A 16,835-nucleotide genomic window follows, 5' to 3' on the forward strand; every position below is an offset into this window, starting at 1 on the left:
TTTATACACACAGGAAAAGACCTGATGCCATTGATATCAGTTGTTACTCGATCCACACGGGATCTTTTATACACACAGGAAAAGACCTGACTCCATTGATATCAGTTGTTGCTGTCGCCCATCATCTACCACTGAACTATATTCTGTGCCAAGTTAAATATCAGAGGTGAGAATTCTCCTCGGACCCTCGGTTTTCCTGTCGTGGAACATTGCGTTTCCTTGCATTTTAATTGTCCTTGCCCCCGGACCCCTTTAGATTTCCTGTTTTTTACAGTTCACTGCCCCAAAACCCTCTAGATTTCCTCTTTTTTACAGTTCACCAATTCCCACCCCTGAAGTATACAAACATAAAAAATCCCATGGTGTTTCAATATAATTTTCAGCTGTAACATTCAGCACAATTTTTTTTTTAGGGCTACAAACCAACATTAACCCTGATTTATGCTTTGTTTATTGTTCAATATATAAACACTATGTTGAGATAGCAAGTGAGTTACATTGTGTGCAGAATGATGAACCTATCTTTACAAGGCATGACACTGAAGAAAAACTAAATGCATGCAGGGCAATGATTTCTAAGAATATATACTGAACAAAAAAAGAAACTTCCGATTTGTACATATAGTATTTGTTGTGTTAAAGAATTCATTGTGTAATGAAATTATATAGGTAGTATTAGCCTTGAGATGTATTATCAGGATTCATGAATTTTATCGATTATTTTTGCACTAGCTGTTAATCGTCGACAACGTGAAATTCAATTTGCACGTGCATGCATGGTTCGACATGTCCCGTGTAGTATTCGGTCAATTTGTTTTACTTGTCTTACTGACATTGTTGTCAAGTGAACGAAAACGCTTCAAAATTTGTAAAAAAATTAACTTTTTTTACATTGTAGCATTTTTAGTATGCCAAGAATACCCAATAATTTATGCGACGTGGCATTCTTGATGCTGGCATGTCGACAGAAGATGTTGCAAGGCATGTTGGGAGTTCTATTCGAGCGATACGAAATCTTCGCGTAAGATTTCAAACAACAGGAAGCACCAACGACTTGCCACGTCGTGGACGTCCACGTGTTACAACGCGTGGTCAAGACCACTATATCATGAACATGCATTTGCGCAATCGATTCCAAACTGCCACTGCTACTGCTGCTAACACACCTGGGCTTCATAATAACCGAAATCAGTGGGCAAACTGTTCGTAATCGTCTGCGGGAGAACGGTTTATATGCACGATGTCCTTACGTCGGATGCGTTTTAACGCAACGTCATCGTCTAAATCGTCTTAATTGGGAACGTGTACACACTCGTTGGATACGGCGACGCTGGAATACCGTTCTTTTTTTCGGATGAATCCAGATTTTCTTTACAACGTGGTGATGGCAGGGTGCTGACTGTTGTGTTCTTGAACGAGATCGTTTCAGGGGTGGGGGTTGTGTCAAATGTCTGGGCAGCCATTGCTCATGGTTATCGTTCACCACTAGTCGTCATTGATGGCAATTTAAATGCTCAACGTTACCGCGATGACATTCTCGCTCATCACGTCATTCCTCTGTTCCATAACAACGCCAACATCTCGATTTTTCAGCATGATAATGCCACCTCTCATACAGCTAGAGACACTGTAAAGTTTCTTAGGACATATAACATTGATTTCATTGATGACTGGCCCGCTAAAAGTCCTGATCTCAACCCCATCGAGCATGTCTGGGATAGTCTGGACAGACGATTGAGGCGTCGTCCCAAACCACCCGCTAACGTCAACGAACTTCGTCAAGCACTCATTCAGGAATGGAACAATATTCCACAGGCAGAAATCAACACTTTAGTCAATTCTATGCGCCTGCGATGCACTGCAGTGGTCAATTCAAGAGGTGGTCATACCCGTTATTAAGTGGGTGGGGTTTTTTTTTAACCCCTACCACACTTGGTCAAAATTTCTCCCAGTTTCTGTTAACCTATGGCCATGATTTTTGCACCAAATGATGCATCATGGAACACTCTTTAAACGCATAACAATTATTCCCCCGGTTTGTTTTCATCAAGTTATGTTCAAGCAAAGTTAGCGGAAGTTTCTTATTTTGTTCAGTATATATGCATATTAAATATTCAGCTTACAATGAACAGAACAAAGTGTACTAAACTGTAATAGAACAAGGTACAGAATAGAATTATTTCAAGTTTAAAGTCCAAATTAGGCAAAATCTGCAGTCAGTACAAATTAGACAATACACTATTGCTGATGACATAGCAACATAAATTGCAACGTCATTGTTCTTGTCAGGCGAGCATTCTTTAGAGCTGGCGAATAATTTTGTTGATCAGCTGATAAGACTCGGAGGTAATGAAACTCAAATGAAACGTATCTAATGGACAACTGTCGAGCCGCAGTGTAATAAATACTGTGATAACAGAAATGGCTCAATGCTAATAGGGTTTTTTATTCAACTGACCAAGTGGTCATTATGTGGCTCTTTTTTCTTATTGTCCCTCTGTAGAAATGCAAAACTGGTATGATACTGTATTGTCCAAAGCAAGTGGACCAGAAAACAGATGATTGTAAATTGTAAATTTGTAATATGATTATGTGTTAAGATTGAAGTATGCCTGGATAGTTTATTCTGTGTTTGTTTTCACCTACAGGTGGCTGCTTGTGAAAGACACGTTCCTGGCCTACATTCGACCAGAAGACGGCATCGTCAGTGACGTCATGCTGATGGATTCCAACTTTCATGTAGACTTTGGGATAGCCGCGACAGGGGTCATTCATGGGGTCCTCATTTCAAACCTTAGCAGGTCACTTTTCTTCTCTTTTCTTCTTTTCTCTGCACCTATTTGACTTCCATCTAATTGTTTTCTATCTGGCAACACCTCCTATATTTATGTTGTCCAACTCCACATCTCAGTCATTATATCTCTAACTGCGACATGTGCTTGTCTCTTGTGGCCAACCATGCCACACACCTGTCAACTGTCGTCAGCTTTTGCTGTGGCAATACTCCAGTGTTCAGCAAATGTTTGAGAAAGTCACTAGCTCTCACAGAAGCTTTCGCTAGTGCTGTATGTATTATAGTAATACATGTAGTTGATCATTTCCACTAACTCAGACCAGAAATTGTGAAAACAGACTGAAATCTTACAAGAAACTGAAATGTTTTCTTCTTGATCGTGTATTGTTTCATGACATTGGCTTCGATGATTTCATGAATGAAACTCCTCTTGAGACCTTGTCCTTATTTTTCAGGAAGTTGCTGATTAAATGCTTGACATCACGTACAGCTCGTGAATGGGCCCAGTGTTTGATTGACAGATCTAAAACTACCGCGAAAGACTTCACTCAGAAAAACAGATTCCTCTCATATGCCCCAGAGAGAGAAAACTCTCATGCAAGATGGTTAGTTAGTTAGAGAAAACTCTTATGCAAGATGGTTAGTTAGTTAGTTAGAGAAAACTCTTATGCAAGATGGTTAGTTAGAGAAAACTCTCATGTAAGATGGTTAGTTAGTTAGAGAAAACTCATGCAAGATGGTTAGTTAGTTAGAGAAAACTCTTATGCAAGATGGTTAGTTAGAGAAAACTCTTATGCAAGATGGTTAGTTAGAGAAAACTCTCATGCAAGATGGTTAGTTAGAGAAAACTCTCATGCAAGATGGTTAGTTAGTTAGAAAAAACTCTTATGCAAGTTAGATATATGTAGTTAATTAGTTAGTTAGTTACCCACAGTCCTTTTCTAAAGAACCTGATTCACATACATGTATTTATAGAATGTTTTCCGTAAATATGAGTATTGTCACATTGTATTTGGAATTTTAATCCGTAACAGTTTTTGGAAAATACAAGAAAGTACAATTTTTAAAAAGATACTACACTTCATTGGAAGTAGGTTTACATTGATATTAAAGTTGTGGGGGTTTTTTGGGTTTTTTTTTTCAAGAACAAATGTGATTAGGCTGAAAATATGTGTATATTAAAAACAACATAACTAAGATTTTGGACAAACAGATTTCAGCATATTATAGTGATATTACTGCTTTAAAGAAAAATGCAATTTTCAACAAACAATTATTGTAACCGTTTGCTTTTTCCCCAAAAGATGAAAGTTTTACTTACCAAAATTTAATTTTATTCTGATTCCACAAAGAGTGTTTTCTCACGTGACTGTGCACAATTACATGTACATTTTTCTTGTGGGGTGTTTTTTACTTTTTGTTTAGTGTTTTTTTTTTTTTTTTTTTTTTGGGGGGGGAGGGTTTTTAACTCAAAGGTATATACTACCACAGCATTTGTTTGTGTTCAGGTTTGTCGATGGTTCTTCGTACTTTGAAGCTGTAGCCGACGCTCTGGAGAATGCTAAAGAAGAAATATACATCTCAGACTGGTGGTGAGTTGTTTTATGGGTCTGTCTACTCACACGTTAATATACATCTCAGACTGGTGGGGAGTTGTTTTATGAGTCTATCTACTCACATATTAATATACATCTCAGACTGGTGGTGAGTTGTTTTATGGGTCTGTCTACTCACATGTTAATATACATCTCAGACTGGTGGTGAGTTATTTTATGGGTCTATCTACTCACACGTTAATATACATGTCAGATGGGTGGTGAGTTGTTTTATGTGTCTATCTACTCACGTTTATATTCATCTCAGACTGGTGGTGATTTGTTTTATGTGTCTATCTACTCGCATGTTAATATACATCTCAGACTGGTGGTGAGTTGTTTTATGTGTCTATCTACTCACACGTTAATATACATCTCAGACTGGTGGTGAGTTGTTTTGTGGGTCTATCTACTCACACATTAATATACATCCCAGACTGGTGGTGAGTTGTGTTATGAGTATATCTACTCACATGTTAATATACATCTCAGACTGGTGGTGAGTTGTTTTATGGGTCTATCTACTCACGTTAATATACATCTCAGACTGGTGGTGAGTTGTTTTATGTGTCTATCTACTCACATGTTAATATACATCCCAGACTGGTGATAAGTTGTGTTATAAGTATATCTACTCACGTGTTAATATGCATCTCAGACTGGTGGTGATTTGTTTTATGGGTCTGCTACTCACACGTTAATATACATCTCAGACTGGTGGTGAGTTGTTTTATGGGTCTATCTACTCACATGTTAATATACATCTCAGACTGGTGGTGAGTTGTTTTATGGGTCTATCTACTCACACATTAATATACATCTCAGACTGGTATGGTGTTGTTTTATGAGTCTATGTACTCACATTAATATACATCTCAGACTGGTGGTGAGTTGTTTTATGGGTCTGTCTACTCACACGTTAATATACATCTCTGACTGGTGGTGAGTTGTTATATGGGTCTGTCTACTCACACGTTAATATACATCTCAGACTGGTGGTGAGTTGTTTTATGGGTCTGTCTACTCACACGTTAATATACATCTCAGACTGGTGGTGAGTTGTTATATGGGTCTATCTACTCACGTTAATATACATATCAGACTGGTATGGAGTTGTTTTATGAGTCTATCTACTCACATGTTAATATACATCTCAGACTGGTGGTGAGTTGTTATATGGGTCTGTCTACTCACACGTTAATATACATCTCAGACTGGTATGGAGTTGTTATATGGGTCTGTCTACTCACATGTTAATATACATCTCAGACTGGTGGTGAGTTGTTATATGGGTATATCTACTCACACGTTAATATACATCTCAGACTGGTGGTGAGTTGTTTTATGAGTCTATCTACTCACGTTAATATACATTTCAGACTGGTGGTGAGTTGTTTTATGTGTCTATCTACTCACACATTAATATACATCTCAGACTGGTGGTGAGTTGTTTTATGGGTCTGTCTACTCACACGTTAATATACATCTCAGACTGGTGGTGAGTTGTTTTATGGGTCTATCTACTCACATGTTAATATACATCTCAGACTGGTGGTGAGTTGTTTTATGGGTCTGTCTATTCACGTTAATATACATCTCAGACTGGTGGTGAGTTGTTATATGGGTCTATCTACTCACATGTTAATATACATCTCAGACTGGTGGTGAGTTGTTTTGTGGGTCTATCTACTCACACATTAATATACATCCCAGACTGGTGGTGAGTTGTGTTATGAGTATATCTACTCACATGTTAATATACATCACAGAGCGGTGGTGAGTTGTTTTATGTGTCTATCTACTCACGTTAATATACATCTCAGACTGGTGGTGAGTTGTGTTATGAGTATATCTACTCACATGTTAATATACATCACAGAGCGGTGGTGAGTTGTTTTATGTGTCTATCTACTCACATGTTAATATACATCCCAGACTGGTGATAAGTTGTGTTATAAGTATATCTACTCACGTGTTAATATACATCTCAGACTGGTGGTGAGTTGTTTTATAGGTCTAACTACTAACACGTTAATATACATCTCAGACTGGTGGTGAGTTGTTTTATGGGTCTATCTACTCACATGTTAATATACATCTCAGACTGGTGGTGAGTTGTTTTATGGGTCTATCTACTCACACGTTAATATACATCTCAGACTGGTATGGTGTTGTTTTATGAGTCTATGTACTCACATTAATATACATCTCAGACTGGTGGTGAGTTGTTTTATGGGTCTGTCTACTCACACGTTAATATACATCTCTGACTGGTGGTGAGTTGTTATATGGGTCTGTCTACTCACACGTTAATATACATCTCAGACTGGTGGTGAGTTGTTTTATGGGTCTGTCTACTCACACGTTAATATACATCTCAGACTGGTGGTGAGTTGTTATATGGGTCTATCTACTCACGTTAATATACATCTCAGACTGGTATGGAGTTGTTTTATGAGTCTATCTACTCACATGTTAATATACATCTCAGACTGGTGGTGAGTTGTTATATGGGTCTGTCTACTCACACGTTAATATACATCTCAGACTGGTATGGAGTTGTTATATGGGTCTGTCTACTCACATGTTAATATACATCTCAGACTGGTGGTGAGTTGTTATATGGGTCTATCTACTCACACGTTAATATACATCTCAGACTGGTGGTGAGTTGTTTTATGAGTCTATCTACTCACGTTAATATACATTTCAGACTGGTGGTGAGTTGTTTTATGTGTCTATCTACTCACACATTAATATACATCTCAGACTGGTGGTGAGTTGTTTTATGGGTCTGTCTACTCACACGTTAATATACATCTCAGACTGGTGGTGAGTTGTTTTATGGGTCTATCTACTCACATGTTAATATACATCTCAGACTGGTGGTGAGTTGTTTTATGGGTCTGTCTATTCACGTTAATATACATCTCAGACTGGTGGTGACTTGTTTTATGGGTCTATCTACTCACATGTTAATATACATCTCAGACTGGTGGTGAGTTGTTTTATGGGTCTATCTACTCACATGTTAATATATACTCTTCAAAAGAAGAAACGCAAAACCACATTGTCGTAACATTTGGAGAATTGATTTAATTATTGAATGGTGAGTCCGATAATTACCAAATGTTGCAGGATTGTTCACAATTCACTCTAGTCCATTGTGAGTAAGTGATAGGACACACCACCAAGGTCAAGGTCATCTGGAGTCAATACCGGGTGTGGCCTCCGCGTGTGTTGACAACTGCCTGGCACCGCCTGCCCATTGAAGCAACCAGAGTATGGATGACGACCCGGGGGATGGTGGCCCACTCAGCCTGCAAGGCTGCTGCCAGCTCGGGCAGGGTCTGGGGCTGTGGTTGTCGCTGTCGGAGGCATCGGTCCAACTCGTCCCATAGATGCTCAATTGGGTTCAAATCCGGTGATATCGATGGCCAAGGAAGGACATTAATGTTGTTGTTCTGTAGGAAAGCCGTTGTGAGACATGCTGTGTGAGGCCTGGCGTTGTCATGTTGGAACACTGCGTTGGCGTTGGCCATAACTGGAACGATGTGTGGCCGGAGGATCTGGTCAGTGTAGCCCTGTGCATTCAGGTTGCCCTGCACGTGGACCAGGTCAGTTCTGCCAGTGTGTGAGATGGCTGCCCACACCATGACACTAGCCCCGCCGAATCTGTCCACTTCCTGCACGCAGTTTGCCGCATAACGTTCACCACGACAACTATACACGCGACATCTTCCATCATGACGTCGGAGCAGAAATCGGGACTCGTCACTGAACCACACCTGTCTCCATCGCAGTTGAGGCCATTGTCGATGAATCTGGCACCACTGCAGTCGGAGTCGACGGTGTTGTGGTGTTAAGATGACACCTCGAACTGGATGACTGGCACGAATTCCTACCTCACGTAGGCGGTTCCGTACGGTCTGGTCGGATATCCTGCGCAAACCTGGTATTGCTGCGGCTGTGGAGGTGGCAGTAGTCAATCGTTCCCGAAGGTGGCGTACCCGGATGTAGCGGTCCTGCTCGGGGGTAGTGACCCGTGGTCGACCGGATCTAGGGAGGTCACGTGTTGATCCATGTTGCTGGTAACGGTCCCACAGTCTGGAGATGGTGCTTGGGGACACCTGGAATGCCCTGGCAACGGCCGTTCTGGATTCGCCTGCGTCTAGTCGGCCGATGGCATTGTTTCTCTGCGGTTCACTGAGACGTGGCATGTCCTGGATTGTCAACTGTCGGCCAGATACAGAGGCCAGGCAAGCGAACACCCTGCACTTTTATACTGTCGGTGTTCATGTTGCACGTGCAGACAACGCACGTGCAGTGGTGACATGGTTTGCACGTGGCTGCGTTTTTGCGAATATTCACATTTTGGAACTTTATTGTACAGTAGCTGCGTTTTATCGAATGTAACCGTGGGAATGTGTTTGGGACATGCAATGACCTTATATTCACAAAGCATGAACCGGTAGGAAACATAAAATCGGAGTTATAACCCATTTGTACCCTTTTGCGTTTCTTTTTTTGAAGAGTATACATCTCGGACTGATTATGAGTTGTTTTATGGGTCTGTCTACTCACACGTTAATATACATCTCAGACTGGTGGTGAGTTGTTTTATGAGTCTATCTACTCACATTAATATACATCTCAGACTGGTGGTGAGTTGTTATATGGGTCTATCTACTCACATGTTAATATACATCTCAGACTGGTGGTGAGTTGTTCTATGGGTCTATCTACTCACATGTTAATATACATCTCAGACTGGTGGTGAGTTGTTGAGTCTGTCTACTCACATGTTAATATACTTGTCAGATGGGTGGTGAGTTGTTTTATGAGTCTATCTACTCACGTTAATACACATCTCAGACTAGTGGTGAGTTATTTTATGGTCTATCTACTCACATGTTAATATACATCTCCGACTGATGGTGAGTTGTTATATGGGTCTATCTACTCACGTGTTAATATACAACTGAGAGTGGTCGTGAGTTGTTATATGGGTCTATCTACTCACATGTTAATATACATCTCAGACTGGTGGTGAGTTGTTATATGGGTCTATCTACTCACATGTTAATATACATCTCAGACTGGTGGTGAGTTGTTATATGGGTCTATCTACTCACATGTTAATATACATCTCAGAGTGGTGGTGAGTTATTTTATGGGTCTATCTACTCACATGTTAATATACATCTCAGACTGGTGGTGAGTTGTTCTATGGGTCTATCTACTCACATGTTAATATACATCTCAGACTGGTGGTGAGTTGTTGAGTCTGTCTACTCACATGTTAATATACTTGTCAGATGGGTGGTGAGTTGTTTTATGAGTCTATCTACTCACGTTAATACACATCTCAGACTAGTGGTGAGTTATTTTATGGTCTATCTACTCACATATTAATATACATCTCCGACTGATGGTGAGTTGTTATATGGGTCTATCTACTCACGTGTTAATATACAACTCAGAGTGGTCGTGAGTTGTTATATGGGTCTATCTACTCACATGTTAATATACATCTCAGACTGGTGGTGAGTTGTTATATGGGTCTATCTACTCACATGTTAATATACATCTCAGAGTGGTGGTGAGTTATTTTATGGGTCTATCTACTCACACGTTAATATACATCCCAGACTGGTGGTGAGTTATTTTATGGGTCTATCTACTCACATGTTAATATACATCTCAGACTGGTGGTGAGTTGTTTTGTGAGTCCATTCCTATATTAATATTACAATTTAAAAACAAATTAAATGTTGTGAAGCAGTATAGTTCACAGTTATGAACATTGTACAGACCATACATGTATACCTGGAGGGAGTAAAAAGTTTGTTCTCTTTAATGATACAACTAGAACACATTGATTTATTAATCATCGGCTATTAATTGGATGTCAAACATTTGGTAATTTTTACATATAGTCTTAGAGAGGAAACCTGCTACATTTTTCCATTAGTAACAAGGGATCTTTTATATGCACCATCTCACAGACAGGTTAACACATACCACAGCCTTTGATATACCAGTCTTGCTGCATTGGCTGGAACGAGAACGACGGTGATCAATCCTTAGACCTACTGCACATTAAGTGAGCGTTTTAACAAGCGAAAAATGCTGATCAGAATATTCCTTACAAAACAAGCATTCTGAGAGTCCTAGCTGTACATGTGCCCTACCAAGCCCAACAGATCTTCTAAATTCAAGGACCATACCTCTGTGAAAAATCAGTAAATCGCCATGAAAGTTAAACTTTATCAGATTCTGTAATGGTACATAATAAAGCTATCCACAAAATCTCAGCTCAGTATCTCGAGTCATTGTAACATCCGGAAAACTAAATGTGTGAGAGATGGATGGGATAGACAGACAGAAGGACGGAGATGAAACCCATAGTGACCTTCAGGGTAGGGGACTAATAAACATGATGATGGATGCTTTAGTAGGGGTGGGGGATGAAATAGAATATAAAAATGATAGAAGGCAACAGATTCTACATAGCCGACTCCGTTTGGGTACCAGTGATTTGAATGGTCACAAATTTGTACAGAATGTGACAAATACCCCTTCTTGTATTTGTGGGCATCCAGTTGAAGATGCTGAATTTTTTTTATGTTTTTACCCAACATACTCTACAGCTTGCAATACCCATTTTCTGAACTATTATAATCTCAAGTATCATACTTTACTATTTGGAGATTCTAATTTAAGTGTCCAAGATAATATCTCTATATTTAAATCTGTTCAGAATTTTCTTATTAATAGTAAGCATTTCAAGATCAATTAACCATTTAACAATTTTAACTGTTTGCTATTTATTCTTTGTTTCTTCTATACCTTCCTCTCTTCTATTCCACATACACACACACACACACATACACACACACACACACACACACACACACACACACACACACACACACACACACACCAACTATCCATGTTGTCTTTAATGTAATATTGTTCTAGCCATCTTGATGTATAGCATGTATATTTGTTAAATGTAGGGAGAGGCCTTAATATAGGCACTTGCCTGTTGGCCAATCCCAAATTTGATCTGCAAATAAAAATATTGTTTAAACCAAGTAGAATAGGGTATGAATGCTCGTGAAACTTTATAATTATTGTGATTGACACAATATAATAACAAGCATTATGAGAGTACCTCTTAAGCAATACCAGTCACGTCCAGTTGGACTGGTAAAGGATTAATAATGTGAATAATCTCATCAAAATCATTGTCTAATTTGGGGGTGATTTTATTTTATTTTTATTTTATCTTTTTATTTAAATATGAGACATTACCGTAGTATATTCACTTGATAAAATCATCATTAAAACATTTCATTTGCTTAAAATTATTGTTTTGAAGCTATACTGGATATAATAAAGTAGAATACTTAAAGTTTATTATGGTGGAAAACAAAAATAAGTTCTTGATTCTTTTATACATTGAATTGACAAGTAATGGTTGTCTCTTCTTGATTTTGCTCTGCAGTGTCCCAATATCTTTACAGGCTGAGTCCCGAGATTTACCTGAAGCGTCCGATGACCGAGGGCGACAGATGGAGACTGGATCTGATTCTACAGAGGAAAGCCGTAAGTTGGATTACTTACTCTGTTTAAGAAAAATAATTATTTATTTGAATATCCCTTAAACATAAACACCTCAAAATTTATTAAGCACCTTCTATTTTTGACCATGTGGCTTAAACTTAAAGTAATTTTGAACATTTCATAGATGAAAAATACTTTAATTAATGTTTTGGAAATATATACATGTAGGATGTCGAAAAAGATAAGTGACACTGTTATAACATCAGTGTTTTATGTCTTTTAGACAAAAGACAGAAACCACAGATATATGCACAAAATATGTGGTAATTAACCTTTAGAAAACTGGATTAATTTTTGACAAAAACCACGTTGAGTGGGTACAAGTTCATAATTTGTACTCAATATATTCACTTAAATGTTTTATAAATACATAAAATAAAGTTCATATTTGAAGCGATAAGTATTATTTTCATGGATGTTTCTAATTTTTTAATGATATTTTAGATCAGTTAATGTTGATCAGTTAACTCTTTGGGGCCGAATCCCGACTCACGTCGTGATGTTAATTTGCGCGAAATGTCGAGTCCCGCCTGTACGCGTGGTTTACAAGCAGTAGCTATTATCGAATGCCGACTGGAGGCGTGGCCGACTGTACATGTAAAACGAGACGTCATTGGCTAATATAATTAGAAGTTTTCATTATCAGCTTGTAGAAGATTAATCCAGTGACCAATAAAAAGTAGTCTTACAGCTGGGTTTGTTCATGCACCTCGTGGCTTTGTTCGGCTTTGTTTGCTTTGAATGTTTTTTTTAACAAAATGGACGACGACGTATTTCTCAATTCTGATGATGATAGTATTTCGGAATTTGAAGGTTTCACGAACGATGACGTACTCGATTTAAATAGCAGTAATTCGGATGTAGACTTAAGTAGCGATAGTGACGACATACCATTGTCACATTTTCGAAATAGACGGAATATCAGTAGGACTCTTACACTGGCCTGTTGTGCTGGGTAAAAAATGGACATGTAAACAATGCAGTACACAAGGCATTCGACGTGAGCCAGCCACAGGCTGTGAACAGTGCAATGTGAACCTGTGTGTTGGATGTTTCAAGCAATACCACAAAGCCAGATTTCCAGCATTGTTTCAGTGAAAAACCCCAAAATCAATCACAACTTCCTGACAATTACCAGTAACGTTTATTAAAACTTTTGTTTATTTCTGTTATTTATAGACAATTAAACTACTTTTTTACAATTACATCATATAAAATAATATATGTTCTTCATTAATTGCACATAATTAAATAGCTCACAAAATTTGATGCAGATTTGTTTATTGATTAAGTTAAAGAGTTATTTTTGCTGCAGTGCATGAAATCTGTGTTTATGCTTTAGGGCACCAGCAGGTAAACACTGCCTAGGGCTGGAATTCAAAATGGCCGCCAGGCCTCAAAGAGTTAAAATCGTGAGATGGCTGTATTTTCAATATCGTGAAAATGTACCCCCGCGAATAATATCTGTTTTACAGCACTTGGTGTGAGAGAGATGCAGGAAGGAGATCCAGCTCAGTCTGGAATTTTTATATGTGCTTGAATTCCTATAGACAGGGTTAAAGTTAAATGCTTGTTTTGTTTAATGACACCACTAGAGCACATTGATTTATTAATCATTGGCTGTTGGATTTCAAACATTTGGTAATTCTGACATATAGTTTTAGAAAGGATACTTGCTACAGTTTTATAGATGAACAGTACTTACAACAGCCTTTGATGGAAACGTACATAAATTATTCCTTGCAGATTTTTGGAATGAGCTAATAGGCTGTATGGCAAGAGCAGATTTCAAAATAACTATACATTGAAACACAAACTAGCCGTAGTTTAAAATGTGCTGAGGTGTTGTTAAACAAATGTTCATTTCCTTATCTACCTTCATGTGTCGTTTTCTTTTATTCTGCATTTACGATTTAAACATGTGTAATAATGATAATCACCTTTTGTAAATGTGGCTCACTGTTTTTTTTCTGTAGGATGCGGGAGTGAAGATTTTTATTTTGTTGTACAAGGAGTTTCCGCTGGCTCTTGGCCTCAACAGTATTTATAGCAAGCAGACTCTGGTGTCCAAACACCCAGAAAACATCAAGGTAAAGTTCTCTTTTATATTTTCAAACATCAGCAGTATTTATAGCAAGCAGACTCTGGTGTCCGAACATCCAGAAAACATCAAGGTAAAGTTCTCTTTCATGTTGTCAAACATCAAGAGTATTTATAGAAAACAAACACTAGTGTCCAAACAGGCAGAAAACATCAAGGTAAAGTTCTCTTTCATGTTGTCAAACATCAAGAGTATCTATAGAAAACAAACACTAGTGTCCAAACAGGCAGAAAACATCTAGTGTAGCTTTATCATGTTTTGTTACAAACAAAGTTTGACTAGTTATAGCCCTTGAACTTAGGAGAAATGAAAATTTGTCCACTCTTTTTTTCTTCTTTTTTTCAATCTTATTATAATGACGTCACTTTGCATCTCCTTACAATAACAATAAATTGGGGGCATGACGTTTCCATCTCCAAAATGCTGTTGAATTTCCAATACAAAATTGGTATTGAAAATCTTTTGTTTGAAAATTACTAAATTACAGTTAAATGCACCTGATTGTGTAAGAAGAAAATATTATAATTGAAAAAGCAACAAAAAAAGCCATACTATTTAAAGAATATTGATTTCAAATGAGATTACAGTAATATATATTATAATTATTATTTATTGTGTAAGAAGTGAAAACAAGGGTGCAAAAAGTGACTTCTGTCGTAAACCTGCTAACTGGAGACATTGACAAGGTCGCCATATAGTAGAACTGGGTCCTAACTGTGAGTGTAACAGATCACTACCTGAGTGTTATGTAACACTGGCCCAAATCAAACAAATACATGATTACATACAGGGGCGGAAGCATGACTTTTTCTCGGGAGGGGTGAACATTTAAAAAGGGCACCTACAGTATTCCAAAGTATAGGCTCTATTAACGTAATCTTCCACAAAAATATCAAGCTGAGCAAGATATTAGATGTTCCCCTCTAAATTCCAATAAATGCATTGTATTCATGTGCTAAACATGGATTTTTCAGTGTGTATGTGTGTGTGTGTGGGGGGTGGGGGGGGGGTGGTGTCCACGCCTGACATACATGTGTGTTATAAGATGCTTTCTGGTCTAGTTGTACATTTTATTATTGTTAGAAATGTTGATAGTTAGACAAGACAGTGTTATTGTATTTTGCATTACATCACTTCAAAAAAATATATAAATAAAATAGACCGATGACCTTTATTTGTTATTTTTTTCATTTTAAGTAAATACACATGCTAGTAGTCTTTATACAAGATTTGTTGGAATCTTTGAGTAGTAAGAAATATATATATATTTAATCCAAAATGTGCTAATAAAATATGAAATTGTAGTTTAAATATATTGAAATAACTCGGCATTGTTCTAAAGAACATCCAAATGTTAATGGGTATTAGACTGGACTTTTAGAATTTCTTTAATGCACACAATGTCATGTACATTGAATTTGTAAATTATTTCAATTGGAAAACTGTTTATTAAGTATATAGATTAAGTAAAATTTAAATTTTAAGGCATTTGTCCACAAAATAGGAAAAAATAAAACCATGTCTGAGCCATATAAACAAAAATCTAGCTCGGTGACACCCTATTTTCTTTTCAGATATGTGTTTTGATATGCTTGTAGAATAAATATGTGAACAAATTGCACATTTTGAGTGGTAGAAATATTTGTAGCCTATGCCTTTAATCAGTCACCATAATCGGACAGTAGAAACAGTGGTTGCAGGATAAAAACAAATACATGGATTCCTTTTCTACCTGTGTGTGGTGAGTGTCACAGTGAATGTATTCCTTGTCTACCTGTGTGTGGTGAGGGTCACGGTGAATGTATTCCTTGTCTACCTGTGTGTGGTGAGGGTCACGGTGAATGTAACATACAAACTCTTCTTTTCTACCTGTGTGTGGTGAGTGTTACAGATAATGTATTCCTTGTCTACCTGTGTGTGGTGAGGGTCACAGATAATGTATTCCTTTTCTACCTGTGTGGTGAGTGTCACGGTGAATGTAACATACAAACTCTTGTTTTCTACCTGTGTGTGGTGAGTGTCACAGATAATGTATTCCTTGTCTACCTGTGTGTGGTGAGTGTCACGGTGAATGTAACATACAAACTCTTGTTTTCTACCTGTGTGTGGTGAGTGTCACAGATAATGTATTCCTTGTCTACCTTTGTGTGGTGAGTGTCACAGTGAATGTAACATACAAACTCTTGTTTTCTACCTGTGTGTGGTGAGTGTCACAGATAATGTATTCCTTGTCTACCTGTGTGTGGTGAGGGTCACGGTGAATGTAATGTACAAACTCTTGTTTTCTACCTCTGTGTGGTGAGTGTCACAGTGAATGTAACATACAAACTCTTGTTTTCTACCTGTGTGTGGTGAGTGTCACGGTGAATGCCCTTACGGAAATAACCTATACAAACTTATAAGTGGAATATACTTTACTTATACGCCACTTATAAGTTACCTATATATTGGTATAAGTGAAGTATCAGTGTGTATAAGTATAAGTGAAAAAAATGGTTAATTGATACTTCACTGATACTCCACATATATTTCACCTATAAGTGGTTTATCAGTGGTATAAGTGAACTGGAATTAGATCTTTTTTTTGTTGTTTCTACAAGTGAAATATAAGTGAAATATTAGTTTGGAGATAGTCCTTTTTTAAAGGAAATGATGTGTTCCAAATGAACGGGGGAAAAACTAAGTCCAAAACATTTTCATGGTTATTTTTTAA

The 16,835-nt window shown here is 37.8% G+C and overlaps 1 protein-coding gene across 3 annotated transcripts in view; it reads left to right on the forward strand.

Moving 5' to 3' along the window:
• LOC121372449 (phospholipase D1-like) overlaps window positions 1-16,835 on the forward strand; it is a 110,936-nt gene that overhangs the window by 43,794 nt on the left and 50,307 nt on the right. For all 3 annotated transcript variants that reach the window (XM_041498754.1, XM_041498755.1, XM_041498757.1), the window contains exons 7-11: window positions 2,649-2,801; window positions 3,250-3,399; window positions 4,303-4,386; window positions 11,922-12,003; window positions 13,998-14,111. In XM_041498754.1, coding sequence (XP_041354688.1) covers window positions 2,649-2,801; window positions 3,250-3,399; window positions 4,303-4,386; window positions 11,922-12,003; window positions 13,998-14,111 — 583 coding nt within the window. The remainder of the gene's footprint in view (window positions 1-2,648; window positions 2,802-3,249; window positions 3,400-4,302; window positions 4,387-11,921; window positions 12,004-13,997; window positions 14,112-16,835) is intronic.

This window comes from Gigantopelta aegis, chromosome 4 (assembly GCF_016097555.1).
Source record: "Gigantopelta aegis isolate Gae_Host chromosome 4, Gae_host_genome, whole genome shotgun sequence".
Lineage (NCBI taxonomy): Eukaryota > Metazoa > Mollusca > Gastropoda > Neomphalida > Peltospiridae > Gigantopelta > Gigantopelta aegis.